Consider the following 23923-nt stretch of genomic DNA (forward strand, 5'->3'; position numbering starts at 1 on the left):
TAAAGTTACATAGGATGTTTCATGAACCTCACTAGGGAGGCCACCAGAATCAGGCAAGGGATCCTCTTCTCATCCCCAGTGAAAGCTAACTAAGCAGAGGATGTAGGCCAGCCTCTCAGTAACCACTCAAGGAAAACCACATCCATGCCCTCTGAGGAACCAGGAGGGAGATGTGGATGCAGGTCTTCCTCCAAAAGGGCGATTTTAGCTAGACAATGGCTTTCTTAGAGATGCCAAAAAAGTCCACCAAAAAAGAGTACAGAAGTTATTACTCAAAACTTTCACAAAAATCTGTGACATTTGAACTCTTGTTCTAGAATGCCTCATTTTTTCCTGGTGATTTAAAATGTAGCGAGAGAAATGGAGCCAGGAAGTTCACTTAACTGTTGGCAAATGACAGGACCAGTGACTGTATATAGGTCCGTATGCATTTGTTCCTTTTTGGAAACTGTTTTGATGGGTATTATTTATCTGGCTCTTAAACCATGACTGTTGTCTTAACACAAGGTTTCTAATCCTTCCCTGAAGCCTAAAGATGATGTATATCCGTTGCTCCACCCGACTATGCATTGCTGGACTCCCAACAAGTGACCTTTACATTGGCTGTGAAGAGGGTCACCTTCTGATGACTAATGGAGATACCTTGAAGGTGACAGTGCTTAGTAAAACAGAAGATGGACCACCAATGGGTGAGAAACGGCTTTGCTTCGTATCCCCTTAAGTGCAACTACTTCTGGTGTTGGTTTTGCACTCAAAGATGGATGTTTTGTTCCCTGTTTTTCTCTTTCTTGAGACAACGTTGATTCTTCATTCTCCTTTATCTGCTCATTAAGTTACCAGGTTCTGTGGGTATTCCTTGCAGCTATCTGATGTTTATTCAGTGTTCTATGCTCTAGGCATTCTGCTACCATTCTATTTGCATATTTCATATAATCCTCAAGACAACTTTATAGGAGATACATTTTTATCTCCATGATACAGATGAAGAATGGAAGTACTGTGAGGTTCTGAAACATGCCCATAGTCACATAAGTAGTAAACTGTGGAGCTGACACCTGGACCCAAGCAATAAGACTTCAGAGTCCAAGTTCTTGGCTACTACGCTGTATCCTTTCCCATACATATGCCTGTTCTGTTTAATAAGCTGATTATGCCTATTCCTGCTCTCCAACCCTTCAACTCCTTTTCTCACAGTGACCTTCTCTTTTAAGACTATCCACCATCTTTTTACATTTGCCATCAAATTACCCTTTACATTGCTTGGTGAGAATTTTTAAGAAAATCTGATCTATTCTGCTTAGATCTGGTGTCCATTCCTGGTCCCATCTGCTGTGGCCAGGGTTGTGGTGGGTCACAGGAGCCAATGTCCACCCAATAGGGGCTAGGTGGAGATCCTTTGAGAAGGGAGCCTCACTAGGGCAATCTCCCCAAACCTGTGCAATGCACTCTCAATTCCATTTCCTGTTTTTATTTCACGCTTTGATTTCCACAGCAACCTTAGGACCCATTGCACTGGCCTTCAGCTCAGCTGACCCAAACCAGGCATGTCATCCCTGCCAAACTGCCCTCTTGAAGACTGCAACTCAAGGACAGCTCTGCATGATTTCAAGCCCTCTCTAATCTGATCCTACCTGCTCCATTAGTATTATTTCCTACCATTCTCCAGTATGAATGTTTGTGCAGCCAGTCATTGCTACCCATCATTTCAGACATCCCTCCAAGCTCATTCCCTCACTTTATTCTCTGAATCCTCAGGTTCCCTACTCCAATCCCGGCTCCTGCTGCAGTGCCCCTCATTTGCTCCCTCTCCTATTTTCTGACTCTCACTTCACTGATAAACCTGAGGCCGTTAGGTTCAACTGGCCTGCCCAGCCCCTCTTGTCCCTTTGTCATCACCTGTGCTGTCTGCTTTGGTTCGCTCCAATCTTGCATCCATCCACAATGCCATCCCACAGCTGGCTAGAAAGTAAGCCTCGTTGCTGGCCTACCTTTCCAGTTTCAGCTCCTCCCATGTGGGCCTTTTACAAGTTCTCATCATTCCTGTGCTCGCTCCAAATTCTCCCTGCCTACATCTGCTGCTCCCTTTTTCTAGGTAGCTACCTGTCTCTAGGCAGCTCTAGGATGCTTTTCTCCACCTTCTCTATCTGGTGAAACTGTCATCTGTGGAGCCTTGCCTGTCCTCACCCCAACCTTCAGGCAAAATTAGCTGCCTCTGTCTGGGGTTCTGTCATGCTCGTTCCTTTGTCAGAGTCTCGCCCTGGGCTATTACAATGCTCCGTGTGCACGTCTGTCTTTCTCATCTGTCACCAACTCTTTCAAGTCAGGAACTGTTTTACTCATCCTTTGGCTCCAAAGCTGAATCCCAGAGATTGCTACAGAGTAACTCAGCACCTATATGTGTTCATAAAATGAATTATAAAACAATATTTCTCATTTCTAAACTACTGTCCCACTCATAGAATGTAATGTACAATTTTGGACTGACTCATGTGTAGTTTTATATTGTTCACTATTTCCTTCCTGTATACTGTTTCTAATCATTTTCGTGATATATTATACATGCTTTCAAATTAATATTTATCTAGCCTCTACAATGTGTAAGGCACTAAACAAGGTGCCTCAGAATTGCCATGGATGACAAACACAGAATCTCATAATCTCCACCCTTAAGGGATTTATATTTTATTAAAGAGAGTAAGACCAGTAGATAAATAATTACAGCTGGGTAGATTAACATAATATCATTAAGGAAGAATGTCACAAAGTGCTACAGACTTCAGGTGAGGGAAACAGACCAAGTGAAGTCATTTGGAAGGTGGCATTTGAAATGGACCTTGAAGGATAGGCTCACAGGCAGAGATGAAGGTAAGTGGATTTTTTGGGTGATGATAACTGCATAGACAAGAAAACACAGGAAAGGTTGAGATGCACGAAGTGGTCCAGTTTGGAACATGAAGTATTACAAAGGGATAGTGGGGAATGAAGGGACATCTCTGCCATGTGATCTTGAATGCCTAGCTAAGATGTTTATACTTAATTGAGCTAACAGTGGGAAGACATCAAAAACTTCTGGATGGGGATGTACCCCAAGTGGAACTTTGCTTGGGGAGATTAATTTAGCCATCATTCAGGAAAGAACAATCCCAGAGCAGGTGGCTATAAGCAGCAGGCACCTAGACTAGACAGACAAGAACTTGGACTCCAGTGGCTGTTGGATTAGAAAAGAGGCTGCTGGGAGATGAGCAGTCTTTTAAGGGAAGAACAGAATGCCTCTTAGCATCTGGCAAAATGCCAACCATGTGTGCGGTAAACAATTGGATAGGTGCTGTCTGAGCCTTTGATCTTGTAGTTCTCATGTTTTATTTACATAAAAGGTAGGATGCTTTTGTTAGTTTTCCCCAAAGACAATTTTTATTAGTACCACATGTCCTTACAGCACACTTTCTCCTCTTATTTTCTTGTTGTCCACTGTTCATTATTTACTTAAGTATAGAATTTACAAATCATAAAATATACAAATCTTACATATGCAGCTTGATAATAATATAGGTTTAAGGGTTTGTTTTTGTTTGTTTGTTGCTGGCCTCTTAAAATCTCTGACAATGCCTTCCTTAAAAGGAAAATATATTTACTATATAGTTCTACAATATTAGTTACATAGATCTGATGACAGAGAACTTTAAAAATTTCATGTGATTTTTATCAATAATCATTGCTAGGCAGCTTTTATTATTCAGTGTTTGGGAGGCATCATAGAACATAATTCTGACATGAAGTTGGTTTTAGAAAGAGGATTACAAAGAAATGAATAGTCCAAGGAAAGCAAATCAGAATTATTTCTTTTTTCCAAAAGATGGAAGAAATCTCATCAGTCCAGTCACCATGGCATATCAGAAGGGATGCGTGCTTGCTTCTGGAATTGTAGTGTATTTTTTTCTTAAAATTTAATTGCTTTCAAGAAATATACAATTTCCCTTTGCTGCCAGTTACTCTTATGAGCCATAACTTGGGATGTCAGTTTCTTTCTAATAACCTTATAATTAAAGTTGTTTGCTTTCTGGATGGTATTGTAAACTTTTTATATGAAGAATTTCAAATATTATTACAAAAGTACAGAACAATATAATGATGTAGATATACTATGTTATTACAAACAAGCAAAAACAGAATTAACCCCCTTGCCAAAAAAAGGCAAAAACAAAAATCTAATATCTGTACAACCAATACCGTGCCTGTTTGTGCTTTTAATAAATTAGGTTATCAGACACAAGTGGAACCTTTTGTCTAAGCATCAGTTTAGCTTCTTGTGCACATTTAGGTTACATGTATCATATTGTTATTGCTAATATTAAAGTTAGTATTAAGGAGGATACAAAGGAAATAAACAGCATGCTCCTTACCTTTGGGTTATTTAGGGAGGTAAGAAATGCACATAATAATGATCAACATACATTACAGCTAGTGTCCTTTGAAGTAAGGAGACTGCTCTACACAAGCCACACAATAAACTGCCTTATTTGCCGTACCTTCTATATAATGAAGAATGTGGTAAGTAGATGCTAGAGATGTGAAAAAAAAAGAGAAATCAGTAAAATTTTAGGTGACTGAAAAATGTGTCACAAAAGAGATAAAGCTGAAACTCAACCAGGAAACATGGTTAAAAGTTACCTAAATAAGATAATAAGACAGGACACTCAAGATAATGTAAACATGGATGATGATTCCAAAAATTAAGAGTAGATGATAATCAATGAGACTTAGCTTGTCTGATAAGGAAAGTACACTATGCATTGACTGAGACTGATTTTCTATCTTTATCTCATTGTTTTTGGTCTCTAGGATGGCTTTGTTTATTCTGTTATTATTAAAGATTCAAGTTACAAAGTAGAGGATTTTCTTGAGGTTGAAGGGCCTGTGGAACATATGATGTTTTCTCCCAGTTACAAAATGTTGCTGATTCAAACAGACCAGGTATGCTAGCTAGATGGTGATATCTTGATATACAATTTTCAAATATTATTATCATCATTTCATGACAGGAATGAAGGACGGAGTGGGCTGCATAGTGATATTCTACTCTTCAGGACTCTTCAGGTTGCAAATGAAAAGTACCCAATTTAAAAGGCCTAAATAACAAAGAGATTTTTGTTTGTTTTTATGCACATAACTAAAAGGGCAAGGAGTTTATCTGGATCCAGGAGCACACATGTTGCCACTGGTCTTGCTTTTCTGCCATCGCTTAGCTCTGTTTCCTCTCTGCTGCCTCCCTTTCCATGCAAACTCTCTCCCCTATGATGTCAAGAGAGCCTCCCACAACTCTAGTTTATATTTCTATCCTCCTGATGATCCTGGTAGAAACATACCAGCTTGAAAAGATGTCCTGGAATCTAGACCCATTGTACTTACTTGGGTTACCTTTCTACCCCTGGGTCCATTAGTATGTCCAGGAGGATTCTAAGCTCCAACTGGCCAGGCCTAAGTCTCATGCCTATCCTTGGACTCTGGGTAGAATCAACCAGCCCAAACATGGACTGAGATTGGGATCATGGGTGATTCTCTAAGGAAAATACAGGTTCTGAAAGAGAAGAAGGGGAAGAAATAAATGCAGGATAAAACCAAATACCCACTTCAATTATACTGTTAGGAGGACCCCTAGTTAATGGAATGACCCTCAGAGGTCAGGTTTGCAGCAGTCTATATCATTAGGCAATGATTTTGGATACAAATAAAGTTAAATGATTTTCTCCCTAAAAGAAATTTAAATGTAAATATGGAAAGACTTCATGTTCTAATAATTATCAATAGTCAAAACAACTGTGCTATGTTTTAATAAATGATAAGTAAAATGACAAACTTAAGGTATCTATAGAGAACAGGAAACCATAAAAGACTGTAACATAACAGAAGGGAAAAAGTACAAGAAAGCACCTCTAAAGAAGAAAAATATATTAACAAAGTAAAAGTTAAATGAATATGTCTGACAGAAATTGGATACAGCCAAAGAGAGAATTAATAAACTCGAAGATGGATTAGAAGAAGTTATTCAGAATGTAGCCCAGAGATGCAAAAGGATAGTGAATATAGAAAGCAGGATAAGAGACATGAATGATGTGGTGAAAAGATCTAACATACAATCCCAGAGAGGAGAAAGAGTCAGGGAGAGGCAATGTTTAAAGAGCTATTTTCCAGAACTGATTAAAGACATGAATTTACATATTGAAGAGGCTCAATGAATCCCAAACAGAAAGATACCCACAAAAAGTTACCTACAGAAAGATTACACAAAAATATATCCACTCTTAGACTTAACAAAGTGAAATTGTTGAATACTAAAGACAAAGAGAAAATCTTAATAGCAGTTGGAGAGGAAAACAGATTATTTCAAAGGAATTTAAATCAGACTAACAGCTGCTGTGGCAATAATGTAAAAAATAGCAGAACGATCTTCCATGAAGTGCAAGGGTCAGCAAACTATGGCCCCATGGGCCAAAACCAGCTTACTGCTATTTTTGTGAATAAAGTTTCATTGGATCACAGTCACACTCATTCATTTATGTTTTGTCTATGGCGGCTTTCACACTGCATGGTAGAATTAAGTAGTTGTGAGAGACCACATGGCCTGCAAAGCCTAATATTGTTACTATCTGCTCATTTATAGAAAAAGTTTGCTGACCCTGTTGTTGTGAAATAAGTTAACTACCACCTGAAATTCCATACCCAGTGAAAACACTTTTTCAATATAAGAGTAAAAAAAGACATTTTTTAGAGACTCCAGAACAGATTTTTGTCAGCAGCAGTTCATCCTTAGAGAAAATTCTAATGAATGTAGTTCAGGCAGAAGGAAGATTATCCTTGATGGAAAGACTGGGATGCAAGAAGACTAAAGAGCAGTGGTGAGTGCATGGAGACATGTAAGTGAGTATCACTTGTATAAAACAGCAAAACTAACAGGAAGTTGGGTTAAAAATAACATAGAATTAAAATCCAAGACAATAATAATGTAGGTTGGAGGGGGAGAAGTAAATGGAATAAAGCATTCCAAGTTGTTTGTATAGCCCAGGAGGGGAGTAGAGGTTTTAAGTAACTTTGTGATATTTATAAATGAAATATCCATGTTGTAATTTCTAAGGTAACCACTAAAAGAACTGAAACGGAAAATGAAATCTCTACACTATAGGGGGGAAAGTGATACGTTAAAAAAAACGAAACACCCAAAACAAGGTAAGAAAAGAGAGAAGGAGAAACACAAAATAAGTGAGAAAAAAGCATAATTAAAATGCAATGTTTACATTAAAATATATTACTAATTATAATCAAAATAAAACAGACTAAGCTAGTTAAAAGGCAGAGATTGCCATACTAGTCAAAAAAAAAAAGGCAAGCCCAACTATGCTGTTTACAAGTGACCTATCTAAAGATTGAAAGAAAACAAAAATAAAAAATACAGTAACACTGAATGTAAATGTAAAAATTGACAGTAAATAAAAAGATGGAAAAAGATAAATCATGCAAACATTAATCAAAAGAAAGCCAGGTATAGTAATATTAGACAAAATAGACTTTAAGGGAAAACAAAGATAAATGGGCTTATTTCTAAATAGTAAAAGGTTAAATTCACCAGGAATATATAAACATTTAAAATGTATATGTACTAAATAAAATAGTCTCAAAATACATAAAACAAAACATAGTAGATGACAAGGAGAAACAAAGTCATGATCTCCATGGGAAATTTTAATGATAAAATAAATTATGTACCCTCAATACAGCAGCCTAAGTGAGCAAAGCATTTCTTTTTACTAGTCATAGTCCTCCAGATTTCCTCTGTTATTCGGAGCAAAAGTCAAAATACTCACTATGCTTTACAAATTCTCACCCTTCATAGTGTGGACTCCAGTCTTCACGCTGGCCTTGTTTCCTGTTATTCTGCTTCCGGGTCACCCTGCTCCAGTCATGCTGGACATCGTGCTGTTGTCTTGAACTCATCAGTCATGCTCCTCCCCATTCTTTGCAGTGGTAGTTCCTTATGTCGGGAATACTATTCCCACAGACTCCACATGAGTCCTTTCCTCATTTCCTTCAACTCTTTTCTCTAAAGTCACCTCCTCTGTAAAGCCTTTCTTGGACACTCAGTTTAACATTTCACCCTCTTTTTTTTGTCACATCATATCCTCTTTTACTGCTTTATTTTTTTCTCCTTAAAATTATTGCTCTTTAGCTTACAATATATCTTATTTGTTATCTGAATCCCCCAGTAGAATGTAAGTTCCATAAGAGCAGAGAATATCTTTTTTTTATTGAAGTATCATCGATATACAGTCTTACACTGGTTTCAAGTATACAACAGAGTGGTTCAACAGTGACCCATACTATTAGATCCTCACCCCCACCAGGGCAGTTACTCTCTGTCAACACAGGAAGATGTTACAGAATCATTGGCTATACTCTCCAAGCTGCACTACCGTCCCTGTGACCAACTTATCTTACAAGTGAGAATTTTTGTGCCCCTTTATCCTTCCCAACTATCTCAGCCCTTCCCCCATGGTAACTACCAGTCACTTCTCACTGTCTGTGAGTTTAGAGGGCAGGGAATTTTTATCTGTTTTATCCTCTGATGTAGCCCCAGCCTCCAGAGCAGTTCCTGGCAATATATGTTGAAGGAATGAATGAAAGGTAAAATAAGTAAGTACTTAAAAGTTGTAAATTTTATGTAGTTGTATGTTTTAAACGAGCAAAAATGTTTGTGTTTAGCTCAAATAAATTGAAGCACTTAGTATCAGTTGAAGGCAGACTTCTTATTCCTAGTTAAGTGGCTACACCATATTACAGTTACTTTGCAGAGATATATAACTTACAAGGTATTTTTTTTTGAGAGGTGACTTTGGGAGCTGAGAATTATAGATATGTCATAAAGTAACAGCTTCAGCCACACCTCCACAATTTCCACAAAGGCTGACGTAGTTTTCATTAGTGCCACCATGGTCTAGTATGTAATAGGATTTAGTTCATCTTAACAACTTTACTGGTTTTCTACATTTTATAAATTTTCTACATAAATAGACATTATTTTTGAAGTCAGGAAAAAGTGTTTTATTACATTTTGTTACTTTAAAAATGCATGGAATTTGAGAAAAGAAGAAAGTCCTATTTACTGATTATTTTAAATGAATGAATGACTTAATCAATTCAGCAGCTAGATTTTAAGCTTCTCAAGGTCAGAGCCTTACTGAGTTGCTCTCTAATTTTCCATTACCTTTTCCCACACAGTGCCTTGCTTACAGGCATTTAATACATATTTGTTGAACTCAGGGTTGCATTACTTTTGCATTACTTTTCTTTCTTTTTTCTTTTTGGGTATATTTAACAGGGATCTGTTTATATTTACACTTTTGGTGAGGAGCCAACATTTGAAAGAGTCCTAGAATCTTGTGATGGGAAATTTCAGGCAATTGATTTGATCACACCTGGTAATGAATACTGCATGGTAAGGAATATTTTATCATTTTACAGCAGGATTTAAAAATGAGATTTTGGAAGTTTGTGTGTGACCTGATACAAACAGGAGGCACAGGGTATTCTTGAAGATGTAGAAATGCTAGCCACTTCCATCATCAAATCTATTGCCCATTTAGAATGACATCATATTGTGTCTTCATAATATTAAGTCTCTGAAAATGGCCCAAGCAGTTGAAATCTTAGGAGTCATCCTGCTTGTATTCACCATCCAAGCTTTCCAAGCCAGGTCTTTAAACACAGTCATTGCTAATGAGTTGTGAACACTCATTAAACTATTAATATTTACCATCTTTCAGAGTGATGAAGTCCCATCTGAAGATGAAAATGAAATAGTTGCCAAGCATAAAACATGAACTCAGTCTATAGAAAGGAAACACACCCTCTACATTTAGAAAGTAAACTGTTTTTCTGGTGCTTAACTGTTCACCTGTTGTTGATCTCAAGAAACGTATTTCATTTTTCATATGATTTATCAACAAATCCATTAAGATTTTGGGAATTCTAGCCAGAAAAAATATGTAGACTATGGAATAGTTAACATGTAAAGTATTTCCCAGCCTTGAGGTTCTGATTATATGATTTTTCTTCCAGGCCTTCTCTGATTAAGATTTATGTCTATTCTTACGGTTGTTTCAATGTGATATTTTTCTTTCTTTTATATAGACGCTCACACATTCAGGAGAAATTAGTGTTTGGTGTATAGAAGATGGTGCTTGTGTTAGCAGGGTTTATCTGAATACCCCAGTAAGTGTGCCTTGTAAAGGCATTTTTTAAAAATACTGTATCCTAATCTAGTCTACTCATTCAAATCCACGTCAATAGCCCACAGAAATACTTGTTATAGATGTGTTATTGCATTTTACCTTATATAGTAAGAGTAATTCTTGTGTATAAAGTATATTCTATAGCCCAGAGGATAGAAAATAAGGTATTATATTGGTGTATAGAGAGGACAAATTTTTCTGTGGTAGTGATTATTTCTGAAATCCCAGCGGTTTATATCTCACTCATGCTATAAGTTCATTGTGGTCTGGCAGCGTATGTGCTCCACATGGTCTTTCAGGAAGCCAGGCTGATGGAGGCTCTACCCAACAAGAGCTCCTCGGTGCACTGGTATGGGAAGAGAGGGCTGGAGGGTCTTAAATGAGCAATTAAGTGCTTTTACGCAAAAATGAAACATCCCCTTGGCCATAATTAGTTAAATGGCCCCATCTAACATCAAGGGATCTGTTAGAAATGAAAGAAAATTGCTCTCTAAGCAGCTTGAGCCAAAAATAAGAAATGGGAGTTATTGCCTTAATCAACTATAAAGTATAGAACTTGTCTGGCCTCAGGTATAACTTGATCCAGCAACTCAAATCCTACCAAGGATCTTGTCTTTCTGTCTGTCTGTATACCATGTCTTCAGTTTCATCTTAGGCTTCATTTAGTGATACCAAGTGCCACAGGTGCCAACCTCCTGCCAGGCCATCAGGGAATAAAGCCTTCTACAGTGAGAGGAGAAAAGAAGTTTCTCCTTTCCAGAAGACTTAGTAAACGTCTTCTAATGCCTTAATAACATCCCTGAACTAATGTCTGTGGACAGGGGAATGAGAAATGCTAACTGGCTTAAGCTTAGCCTGGAAATGGGTCAGATCTATTTCACTCAACCCTGGAAACAGGAGAGAGACAGTGTTTCCATGGATATTAAAGAAATTTTCCAGAAGGAGGGTGTGTGGATGCTGGGGGTGGCAAACCAGAATTGTTCACAACACTTGCCACAAAGTGATACCATTATTTCCACCATGTTCACAGTGGATTTTATGTAAGATAATATTTTAAAAACACAAAAGTAATAAGAAACTATGATAATGCTATTTTTCTCTTAAATTATCATTTGCTGTATTACACAGTTCTAGATGAGATATGGATCTTGGTAGTAGCTAAGGAAGTTACAATCCTTGCCTTTTATAAAATTAAAATCTCAGTTACAAAACAAGATGAAGCATCATTCCTTACATAAGAGGATTCCAAGATGTAAAAGGTACATGATTCAGTGGATAAATAAAACTTACCCCAAAAGGGAAAGATTAAAAATTCTTACCTAAAAGACTGTGAAATATAGGTAGACTCCTATGTGAAAAGGCTTTTATGTACTCATTTCTATTAGAATTACTAGAACTAGAAGAGATCTTAAAGTTCATCTCATCGAATCTCCTTTACAGATGAAAGACGTACAGACATTAAACAACCCACTGCGGGGCCTGTATAATCAGGACTTACTACTTTGTTCTTCTTGGCTAAGGAGAGAAAGAGGCACCATCAGAAGGTCTGCTCTCTGCTTTAGATATATTCCCATCACCTACCAGAGAGGAGAGATTAAGACAACTTTCACGGTTAGCTCAACAAACCTTTTCTGAGCTCCTAACCAGGCATGGTGCACTCATGTACTTCAGCCCAGGTTGGGGAGAACTGGTGGTTTTTCCTCGCTGGAGGATACCACTCCCCTGTGGGGAATCAGTAAATGGACTGACACAGCCATGCTGAGGCCAGATCTTCCTGCCATACCCAAGACTGTGTCCCCATGAACACTTAGGCAGTGGTCCTCAGAGAACCCGGCCCAGCACCATGATGGCAGGAGACCTGGACACTGCAGCTGTGTGTGACGGCGCCTGCTAAGGCACGTCAGACGCCTCCAGACACTGCTGCACATTTATAGCTCAGGCCATGATTACGCTGGAATGGGTGATAATTTCAACTGATTATTTTGAGAATACATACACATACACAAATGTACACCCAACACACAAGCAAAGCTCCCATAAAAGATTTCAGTTAAAAAAAAAAAAAACCTTACCATTCCACTTCCAGTTTCACACTGAGCTATTGATAAAGGTTCAACCTGTTTAAGCCTTGGAAAATTCACTTTTAAAGATAAAATAAAAATCTGCTCAGTTGGGAAGCTGTGCATTCTAATGAGGCAGGACACCTGATTTCTCATCTAAGCTTTGTCACCAGGTACAGAATCCTGGGGCAAAATGCTGCACTTTTCTTTTTTCTGTTTTGCAGAATGATTTCTATTTTGCCTCCATTTTATATTCTGAAAAACAATTATCTCTTAAGATCTTTTCTGTTTTTAATGTTCTGATTTTATTCAAAACAACCTACAATGTGTAATTATGGAAGAATGAATCCAATTTCTTTTCTTAGACATCGTATTTTGTAAATGATTATGAGATAAGCAAGAATCTGTGATGTATTTCTTTGGTTACTGAATATATGGTCCAGTGATATGGTTATTTTCTGAAGTCTTCCTCAGTCATACCAGCATCCCAGGATCTACTGTTACCCAGCAGATGAATGATGACTTCTAAAATTCACTAACATTCTAAAAAGTTTTCCAAAAGATGCTAGAAATGTGTTTTAAATTTCTTATTTTATTTTTCATTGTTAGTGGTATAATCATTTCATGACCAATTAGGGATGAAAATGAAGCATGGCTTAAACAAATTTTAACGTATTTTTATTATTCTAATTTTAAGTTAAGACAATAAAATGTACAGATTCCTGTGACTTTTTATGCAATCAGTTAGCTTAGGAATATTGAGTATAGAATTTTTAATACCACACAACGCTTGCCACTCTTCTTATTCAGCAGGCTTTTCAAATAAATTCTAGAATTCTTATGTGTAGGAAAGCTGGCTTTGTTTTCTGGCACAGTGAAGTTAAGAATCTGGGGGTTTGCTTTAAACAGGCAACAGCTCTGGCTTGTTCTCCCTCCTCCCTCTCTGCAGCCGTGGGGACTGTGGATGGCTCTGTCCATTTCCTCGATGTCCGAGATGCCGAGTCCCCGCAGGCAGTTCACAAAGCCTTTCTCTCCGAAATGTCCGTGCAGCACCTCCTGTAAGTACCGCCTGCTTCTGGCAGCAAGGTTGTCAGGCTTGTCTCTTGAGAATTTCAGGAAAGCCATAATTTTTTACCCAGAGATATTCTGTCCATAAACAAGCAAAAAAATGAGTACTTCTTCTTAATTACACAAATAATTCTCAAGCGCTTAGTGTGTGCCAGGCACTTCTGTTGTATTAACTTTACCAGATAGATACTCTTATTGTCTCCATTTTACAGTTGAGAAAGATGAGGCACAAAGAGTGTAAATAACTTGCTTAATATTACGCAGGTAGTAAATGGCAAACGTTGGGATTTGAACCTAGGCAGTTGGGGTCCAGAGTCACTGCCTTTGCTCCTAAAGGATAGCAACCATATACAATGTTCTGCACCTCATTTTTTGTTTTGTTTTTTTCACATAATGCTGTATGTTGGAGAATGTTTTCTGTTTACACATAAAGACCTTTCTCATTCTTTTTTACATCTACATAGTATTCCATTATATGAATATACCATCATTCTTTAATGGAAAAATTACATGTATTAGGTTTTTCTGTCACTTGTACAGACAGGACAACTGTTGATACCCATTTTTAAATTATTTGATTGAAGTATTGCTGATATACAGTCTTTTATTGGTTTTAAATATAAAACACAGTGACTCAACAGTTACCCATATTATTAAGTCCTCACCCCCACTAGTGCAGTTAGTCTCTGTCAACATAGGAAGATGTTACAGAATCATTGGCTATATTCTCCATGCTGTACTACTGTCCCTGTGGCCAACTGGTATTATGATTGAGAATTTTTATGCTCCTTAATCCCTCTCTTCCCACCCATCCACCCCAACCCCTCCTCCATGGTAACCACTAGTCACTTCTCAGTGTCTATGAGTCTACTGCTGTTTTGTTCATTGTTTTGCTTTGTTTTTAGATTTCACAAATACAAAAGTATTTGTATTTCTCCACCTGGCTTATTTCACTGAGCATACTCCTCTCTTGGTCCATCCATGTTGTCACAATGGCAGGATTTCTCTTTTTTATAGCTGAAAAATATTCCACTGTATATATGTACCACATCTTCTTTAACTGATAATCTATTGATAGACACTTAGGTTACTAAACATAGGGGTGCATGTATCTTTTCTAATCAGGGCTTTTGTTTTCTTTGGGTAAATTCCCAGAAGTGGAATTACTGAGTTGAATGGTATTTCTATTTTTAGTTTTTGAGGAACCTCCATACTGCTTTCCACAGGGGCTGCACCAGTTTACATTCCCACCAACAGTGTAGGAGGACTACCATTTCTCCATATCTTTGCCAACACTTGTTATATCTTGTCTTTTGGATGGTGGCCATTCTAACTGGTGTGAGGTGATATCTCATTATGGTTCGATTTGCATTTCCTGAGATCAGCAGTGTGGAGCATCTTTTCATGTGCCTGTTGGTCATCTGTATTTCTTCTCTGGAGAAATGTCTGTTCAGGTCCTTCGTCCATTTATTAATCAGGTTATTTGTTTTTTGTGTGTGTTGAGGTATATGAGTTCTTTATATATTTTGGATGTTAACCCCTTATTGGGTAAATCATTTATGAATATATTCTGCCATACAATAGGTTGCCTTTTTGTTCTACTGATGGTGTCCTTTGCTGTACGGAAGCTTTTTAGTTTGATGTAGTCCCACTTACTCATCTTTCATTTTGTTTCCCTTACCCAAGGAGACGTGTCTAGGAGAAAACGGCTCATGCTTATGTTCAAGAGATTTTTGCCTATGTTTTCTTCTAAGAGTTTTGTGGTTTCATGTCTTACATTCAGGTCTTTGATCCATTTCAAGTTTGCTTTTGTGTATGGAGTTAGACAGTAATCCAGTTTCATTCCCTTGCATGAAGCTGTCCAGTTTTCCCAACACCAGTTACTGGAGAGGCTGTCTTTTGTCCATTGTAAGATATACCATCATTTTTAAAAGACAGTAAATTGATGAGCATTTAGAATGATTTCAAATCTTTTGAGCAATACTTTTAAGAAGACAGCATAGAGACATTGGACTTATAATAGTTAGTATATAGTTATTATTAGTCTTTCTTTTGTTAATTTATGGTAATAGTATTAATAAGAACTAACATTTGTGCCCTGCTTGAGAGCTTGAGGTGCTGTCACACACTGTGGCTATTGAATGTGAATGTGTCAGACAGGTATTGTTTGTCTCTCTTCCACACAGAGAATTCAGATCCAGAGAGCTTAAGAAAAGCGTTTTCCCAGTTGCCTGGAGGAGCTGGGTTTCTGCGGTCTGTGCTGTTCCTAAAAGCTCAGCTGCCGCCACTCAGTGGGAAGGGTCTGTAACTTGCCTCCATGTACACCCTGTTCCTCCATACCATATTTTTTGATGCCTCTTCTTTCCTAGATCCTTTTTTCTTATCCTAATGTGCATTTTCCCATTTTTTTCTAATTTGGGGAAAGTGTAGAAACCTTTCGCTACATTCTTCCTCCTCCTGCCAGATAGTGGTCCTGAAGGATACTGAAATGTCACACCCATCACTAATTCAAGAATTGCTTATTTCCACTTGCAGTATCAAGAAAGCGCTACTGTAATATTACATTCACTTACAATGAAGTAATTGCCCATCTTTGGTGAATCTTCTTGACTGGATACTATAACTTGCAATTTGAAAATATCATTAGCCTAGAATGTAATGATTACATTTGCATGTAATAGCTTAGCTTTTATAAGGTCTGATAGTATTAAAAAATCACAAATGATAAAATGACTGGTTTTGAATGTATTGCCATGCTGTCAGTCAATAGGTTTACCATTTATTAGTGAAATAGGTAAAATCTGATAATCATATTTTTTCTTTTCCAGTTATGACCAGCGAGGAATGTATCTATTAGTTGGAACACTGGAAGGATACATCTTTGTTATCAATGCCAACCCCTCAAGCTTATTTCAGATTCTTGGATTCATAGGTACTACATAGAATGTTTATTCGTCTAAAATATTGGTCACTTTATTCCAAAGAATTTAAGGTTGTGAAAATTGGCCTATAGTGAAACAATTATTTTCTAAGAGAGAAACATTTAAATAACCGTTAAAAGTTACTTGGGAGAATTCCTAAAGTTTTAGGAGGTTTTGGGAAACATCTGGTGGTCCACAGTTGGTACATGTTGGTACATAGTTGATGTTAAATAAAGTTTCTTGAATTAGTTTAATGAATTAATGAAATGGCTAAATATTCCTAATGTTATTACAAAGGGAAGTTGGGTTGATTATCTTTGAAATGTATGTTAAAATAATATTTGATCTCTATTTAACAAAGATATCTAAAGAAAGTTTTATTACATGTATCTTTAATGCTTCCTCTTTAAACCAAATGATGTCCAGACTTTTCAGTAATGTTCATCCACATGCCCAGCAAAACCACAGGTCTGGTAGATGAGGTAGCACTTGTGTGATAGACAGTAAGAACTAATACTTTTCTCTCTGGCTTTAAGTACCAAATATATGTGTATGTTTTTACCCTAAATATATTTCTAAATCCATTCATTGATTTTTTTTAAAAATTACTGAGTGCCTATTAGGTATAATATGTTGAACTTAGGCCTCGTGGGGGCATGGAAAGGTCAAGGAGACAACTTAGTGAAGGAAGAATAAGTAGAATGCTGTGTAGGCTTAGAGGAAGAAGCAGTTGTGCCAGGTGTGAGGAAAGGAGTGGAGGCAAAGGCAGGGGGCACAGACAAAGGGGGGTATAGGGCTGGGGAGGGTTCGCTGACGGTTTAAAGTAGTGGAGGATGGGCACCTTAGTATTCCAGCTCAAGAGAAAAGTCTGAACAAAGGCCCTTGGAATGGTGGGGAGTCTGGTGTAGATGATCATGGCAGTGGAGCCTGAAAGAAAACAGCAGGTTTTGAATATCATTCCAAGTCTGGACTTTTTTCATGGTTAATAAGTTACCATCAGAGGTTTTCAAGATGGGACTGGCATAATTTGAGTTGTTTTTTAGAGGACAATGCTGGCATGAGTGTGAAGAATGGAGCAGAGAGGCAGGAGAATAGAATAAACATGATGAGTCAGGAAACCATTATAGTATTCCAGGCAAGAGGTGATATTAATCATAACAATAGCTGACAAGCTCTGTAGATTTGAAGCCAGTAAGTTCTTTATTTGAGGATAGACAGCATATGTTTGGAAATAGAGATTTGAGTTCAAGGCTTTAACAGAATTCTGACCTTGAAATCGTGCAAGCTGATGAGATGGCTTAAGACAGAGTAGAAGCAAACCCAATTGCTTAATGATGCCAAAGAGGTAACCTATGTAAATTAGATGACCTGGAGTGTGGTAGGACCTATGGCTGGCCTCAGAGTGGATGCAAGTCCTGCCTAAGGTAGGATGGGAACAGACAGAGGAAAAATACAATGAGTAGGGATAAGAAAGCTGAAGTCCAGCTTGGGTCAGATGTCCTAAGTCTTCAGAGAAAAGATCATCCACTGACCACCTGAAGGCAGAGGCTGATATTGAGGGCCTGAGAAAGTAGACACATGCTGAACAGCCCCCATGGAGAGTGGGAGTAGTGACTGTGGAAAGAATCAAGGTGGGCCCAGTCATGACACCTTGCAAAGGTCAGACTACCTGGATTCTAGAGGAGCAAACTCATTAAGTCATGTGTATATCCACCACACCCACAATACCTTGACTACAGATGCAAAGAACAGATGCCTGACTTGATGCCTGACTTTATCCTGTTATCAGGAGTGGGCAAACTGGCTGGAGTAGACATTCAAGGGGCAAAAGCGGGCAGTGCTACTGAGTTGAGTGGAATGGCAGCCCTCCTTTGCTGGGCCTCCCTTGCTGGGAAAGAAGCTGAGCCCAGCTGAGCTGGGTTGAATATGCCAACCCAGACATCTAATCAGGAGAAACCCCCATCCGTTCATCAAAAATGGCCCTATCAGGCATGAATCTGCAAAGAAGTAAAAAGCTAACCTTTTCAAACAATATTGCTTCTCTCTCACTTACCAACTTTTCATTTCCCTGTATGGCCCCGGAAGATGACTGGTTAGCCAGAGACGGGTAAGATTCCTCAAGGGAGGAACAACCTAAGACAGGCACAGTCGCAGGGGGGCCATCAGGTGAGAAATTGGGGATCAACAGAGGTGAGGCTTAGAACCTCACCCCCTCTGTTTTGAGAGAGATCTTCTGCATCCGTGGATGTTTTATTGCCCTGGTCTAGCTTGGATTAACACATAGTCTACAGGCACACACCTGATCATCTACATTTGCTCCCTTACAACACTAAACTATGTTTTCTACCTTTATCTTGCATCTACCTACCACTTCAGCATTTTATTAAATAATAATAATAATAATAATAATAATGGAGAAATGTGGGATTCACATATAAGTCAAGTATAAAAATCAAACGAATATTCATATTTGACCTGATTGTTTATAGTTCATAATGCTGATCAAAACCAAAAGTTTCTGTGATGACTGCCCTTGTGCTGTTCACCATGTAAGAACTTGTTCGTTATGCTTCAGAAGATTGGAGACTGATGAGAATTAGGCTTGGGGGGATTAATGATTGTGCATTGAGCATTGAGTCCCCTATACAGAATTTTATTGTTGTTAACAACCATTTGATCAATAAATATGAGAGATGCCCTCTCAAAAAAAAGAAAAATGGCCCTATCAGTTATGTTTAAAGGTCACTTTAAATGTAAATAAATTTGGATGTAAAGATTTAGTTAAGGCAGGTTTATGTGATATCTTACTTGGGAAGAAAAAAGATTCTTTAAACTTATCAGTGACCATTGTGGTGCTGATTTCTACTTGCTTTTAGAGGTGAACAAAGGCATTTTACAAATTTCCACGGTGTCTCTTTTGGAAACAGACATAGTGGAAGTGATGGTTCTTTCCCCACTTCCAGAAACAGGAAGAAGCAGGCTGGAGATATTTACTCTGCCTAAAATACTACCACACGGTAAAGAAAAAATAAGAAACCAATTCTAATCTGGGCCCAGATGAATAGTTGCTATAGTTTTTTTTTTTCCCTTGGTGACAGCAATTTTTTCCTCAACATATGAAGAGGTAAAATGGTCATGTTTTATGCATCTTACAAAGGGAATCTGTTGTGGCTGAGAAACAATGTGAAATGTGGAGTTTCCTCTAGATATTCATTCATATGAGTCTGTCATATCAGAGGAAAGAAACAGGATTGACTGGCACTTTTGTTCAACTGATTTGTCATTTTCTGATGTCTTTTGTTTTGTAGCTTTAAGTATACATAGTTAAATTCAGACAGGTTAGTTTGTGGTTGTTTTCACTGATAAAACTGTAAAGAAAGCTCTCTGGATAAAGAGGTCTGATAAACTCTTTGTTTAGATAACAAATATACCTGGGTAGCTATTTTGCAAATATATAGAGTATAAATAAGAGAGCTGAAAACCTCAAAGAACTTTTATGTTTTAATTAAGAATCTCTAGACCATTTATAAGTTTATTTTAGTGATGTCTCTACTTAACTGATGAAATTAACCAAAGCCATATAGAAGATATGTTACTCACTATTAGTCATTTAATACTCAAGTAGTTCTTATGGTTCTAACAGCTCTAATTTAAAGTTGTTTTAAATCATTTTTATCTCCTAAATAGCCTCTGCATTATTTATTGAGCATTCAGATTTTTTATTTTGCTTTTTATAGTTGCTCATAATGGTTTAAAAAAGAAAATCAATATATGGTGCAAGTAATCTTTCCTTTACCCCAAATCTTATAGTTTCTGCAAAGTTTTCTGATGAAAGAGGAAGGCTGAATGATGAATTCATTCATAAGATCCTGTATGAGATAGAGCATACTCTGTCCTCTGCGGTGTTGGACTTTAAAAGTAACCAAATATATGGCTTCTGTAATCAAGTGCCATACATCTGCAGCTATCTTCTTCCTGAAAAAGTATGCCAAAACTTAAGGGTGTTATTATTTATCTTAGCAAAAAGATTGACAAGTTGTATTAATTAGACATAATGTATGCTTTAACATCATAGTCCAGTTAACAAATGGCCTTATTACAGTAACATAATTTCCTTGAATTAGGTATATATTAGCATTATTTGTTAACCCATCATAAAATACATTTGAACAACTTCATATTTGTGCCACAACACATCATACTTGTCAGATAAAGATACATATGACACAATATTAGTTTACTGTCTTTGAAAACAGTCTATCATTAGGAATTTCATCCACAGATGTCAGGGATTATGGGATTAGTGATTTTCATTGCAACATTGCACCTGGACACATGTAGGTCCAGGGAGAGGAAATTCCGGGTCAAAATACCTCTAAAAACCGAAATCAGTCAAAGGGAGAAATAAAGTTTAAAATCCGTTTACTGTTTACAAACTGCAGTCCAGGCCCTTCTCTTTCCTGCTCCAGCAGAAGCAAAACCTGCCTCCCCTCACCTCTCAGGTACAGATAAGCCCTCTTCACCCAGGTAATTGCCCATTGATATGGAGATGAACTTCTCTCCACCCCTGAGGAATGATGCAAATGCACTAAAGCCATACTTGTCTCCGCCCTTGGGCGCCTATTGATATGCAGATGTACAAAAGCCAGGAGAGATATTCTGGAAATGTTACAGTTTCACCCACAACACAACATTGCACGAAACAGTTAAACAATGTTATGCCATCCTTTTATCCACACTCTATTCAAACATTTCCCATTGTGCGTCACTCCTTCTACATACACTGACCAGATTATCTACCACTCTTCCTCTCTAAACCCTTCAATTGAAGCCCTTCTCTCCCAGAGCAGCCAGTGTCAGCACAGTGTGAAGGAGAAATTCAGAGAAGGAAGAAATGGTTTATGGAAAGGAAGATTCAAGGAAAGTTTAATGAAGGAAGTTATATTTGAAATGGTCTCTGAAGAATAGGTCAGATTTAGACATGGAGAAGTACTCTGTACAATCTTGGTAGGCGGGGGTGGGAGGTTGCTGAGATAGGGAGGAGACAAAATAGGTGGGGATGAGGTGGGGATGCGCATTCCAGACAAAAGTCATACAATGTGCAGAGGCTTGTATGTGGAAATACAAAGGGGATTATTGACTGAGGTATTTTGACTCGAGCATGGAGGTAAATGAAAAGGATTAATAAAAAATAGACTCGGTATAGGCTGAGATCTTTAATGGGAGCTAAATATAAAGAAGACTTTTCTTAGTTGCCAAAACAAATTTTTATTTGTAAACAAAGATGAAAAATGTGGTGTAAATGCAGGTCCCCACTTTATCATATATCAGTTTATTTCCATTGGAAGTATTTGTGGATTTGAATCTGACCATATGTGCATAATTGTAAACCCTAAGGTGCCTCTCCCCTAACCTTTTCTATAATTTGGTCTTTTTTTTTTGATTGGCAGGCACATAGTGGTATTTGCATTCTTAAGCTGTACAAAAAAGTGCAGAGTGGACATTATGGACCTGGAATGCTCTCTTTGTCTCCACATGGATTGTGGCTCATAACAACAGCTAAATGTGGCATTCTGTGTATCCGAGATGTTCATACTTTGGTAAAAAAAAAATTTTTTTTTTTTATCTTGGGATGTATAACTTGATCTCATACAAGGAACAAAAGCCCTTAGGAAAGGAATTAGAATTCTTTCTTAGGTAAATTGACCCATAACTTATTTATCACTGATTATCAAGTCAACATTTTGTGGGTGTTTTTACGTGCTAAGGTTTGAGTCTCTAAAGGAGGAAACACCAACCAGTAGACTAAGATCTGTAAATAAAGAGCACAGGCAGGGATATGAAGGTGAGCTCCAAACCAGCTCCATCATCACTTAATTGTGTGTCTTGGAAACTCACTGAGCTTCACTGAGCTTTGGATGGTCATCTGTAATATTAAGGAAACCTTAATCGCTGTCAGTCTGTGGGATTCTGTGAGAGACAGTATGTAACATTGCTCTGGAAGAAGTGAATTGCTGTGCAAACCTAGGAATTACTGCTGCTATCTCCTTGGACGGGAGGGCCTCTGGGCTGGCTGCTGCCCCCCACCTAGCGCTCAGTGCTGGAAGAGCATAAGGGAGAAAGGTGTGGTCCTAGTGAGTCCTCCTCCATCACTTGCAGACCTCAACATCACCACTACCACCACCATTTCTGATTTCCATTGTTTCAGACCTCTGAGCAAGTGAAAATAGTTTCTTCTCCCAAAAAAGTGGAGGATACTTTTCTAGGTTTTAGACCAGGTTATACTGGTTTTCAGATAGTGCTGTCAGCAATTCTTACTCAGAGTTCTGCCCCACCTACCCGAAGCATCACAATCACCCATATGACACACTCCTGAGATCCACAGATGAACTGGGCTCTGTGCAGATTTAGGTCTCCTTGCTCACCTGTGCAAGAAAGTATATTTGGAATACAACAGGGCAAAAGTGATATTATTATACAGGAAAATCTCAAATTTTTTAGAAATTATTTTGAAGTGAACAATTTGCAAACTGCTGTACTCATTCAAATTATTTGTGATGTATGTTACAACTTACAGAGGCATGACATGACAAGACATCAAAGTTTTTCTGGGTGATTCTATGCAAAGCACCTCATATGTGAGGTTCTTCATGGCAGCACTATTTGTAAAAGCAACCTGATGTTCATCAACAGAGGACTTGATAAATAAATTCTGGTACATAAACAGTGCATAAATAAAATATGGAACATTAGGCAGCTGTAATACAGAATGAGGAAATCGAAAGCAATAATATGGAAAGAACCCCAAGACATAGTCCTAAGGAGGAAAAGCAAGGTGCATAATATACATATTATGCTATAGTTTGTGTTAAAAATTATGTTTGTATAAAAACTTGTTTAAATGAATAAAAAAAAATCTGAAAGGATATTGAAGTTACTAATTACATTATTACCTTTAGGAGGAAATTGAGTAATAGAGAGAGGAAGGAAATTCCACTGCATACTCTTCTGTAGTTTTGAATTTTGAACTATATGAATGCATTACCTATTCAAAAAGTTAAAAAATTTAAAAAGGCATCATGGTTGAGAACCAGTGTGACATAGAAATCCCCATTTTTAGTCGGAGAGGTTAAACTGTTGCCCTATGTACCAAATTAGAGCTCTGTTTCATTTGGATTCTAATTAAACTAGTCTAAGTAGCATCCTCCATGTGGGGCATGTCACCCTCATTCTTCACAGCACCCATCAGCTCTCATCACACTCATAAATGGGGCCTGATTCTGAAGGCCTCTGAATTTGCCATCTGTGCTTGCTCAAGACCCCTTCCCTAACTTCATAGCCTTCAGCAACTGTACACACTTCTGTGTCTGATTTTCTGATTATAAATTAGTGATAATCCCTCTCCTTCCATACTACAAAAATCAGGATTGGTAACGTCTTTAGAACTAGGGATTGTCAGTGTTATGTATTACCTAAAGTCTACTTCCATACCAACTAAAATGCTTTTAACAAACAGAAAAAGATTTAGCCACAAGCAAAAGTACATGTAACCCCCTGAGAAAAGCCACATGGTAGAATTGCATGTGTAAGTTCT

General features: G+C 37.8%; 1 protein-coding gene across 2 annotated transcripts in view; it reads left to right on the forward strand.

Moving 5' to 3' along the window:
* The first annotated feature begins 548 nt into the window (after nucleotides 1-548).
* Nucleotides 549-23923, forward strand: part of LOC130684646 (cilia- and flagella-associated protein 43-like) — a 28662-nt gene continuing 5287 nt past the window's right edge. The window contains exons 1-9 of one of the 2 annotated variants that reach the window (XM_057506293.1): nucleotides 614-689; nucleotides 3854-3921; nucleotides 4840-4971; nucleotides 9368-9484; nucleotides 10180-10260; nucleotides 13250-13398; nucleotides 16237-16340; nucleotides 19206-19346; nucleotides 21780-21929. In XM_057506293.1, the coding sequence (XP_057362276.1) occupies nucleotides 626-689; nucleotides 3854-3921; nucleotides 4840-4971; nucleotides 9368-9484; nucleotides 10180-10260; nucleotides 13250-13398; nucleotides 16237-16340; nucleotides 19206-19346; nucleotides 21780-21787 (864 nt within the window). In that variant the 5' untranslated portion in view covers nucleotides 614-625 and the 3' untranslated portion in view covers nucleotides 21788-21929. Of the gene's footprint in view, nucleotides 690-3853; nucleotides 3922-4839; nucleotides 4972-9367; nucleotides 9485-10179; nucleotides 10261-13249; nucleotides 13399-16236; nucleotides 16341-19205; nucleotides 19347-21779; nucleotides 21930-23923 lie in introns of both variants that reach the window. The other variant, XM_057506294.1, reaches the window with a different exon arrangement.

The sequence above is a fragment of the Manis pentadactyla genome, chromosome 8 (genome assembly GCF_030020395.1).
Source record: "Manis pentadactyla isolate mManPen7 chromosome 8, mManPen7.hap1, whole genome shotgun sequence".
Taxonomy (NCBI): Eukaryota; Metazoa; Chordata; class Mammalia; order Pholidota; family Manidae; genus Manis; species Manis pentadactyla.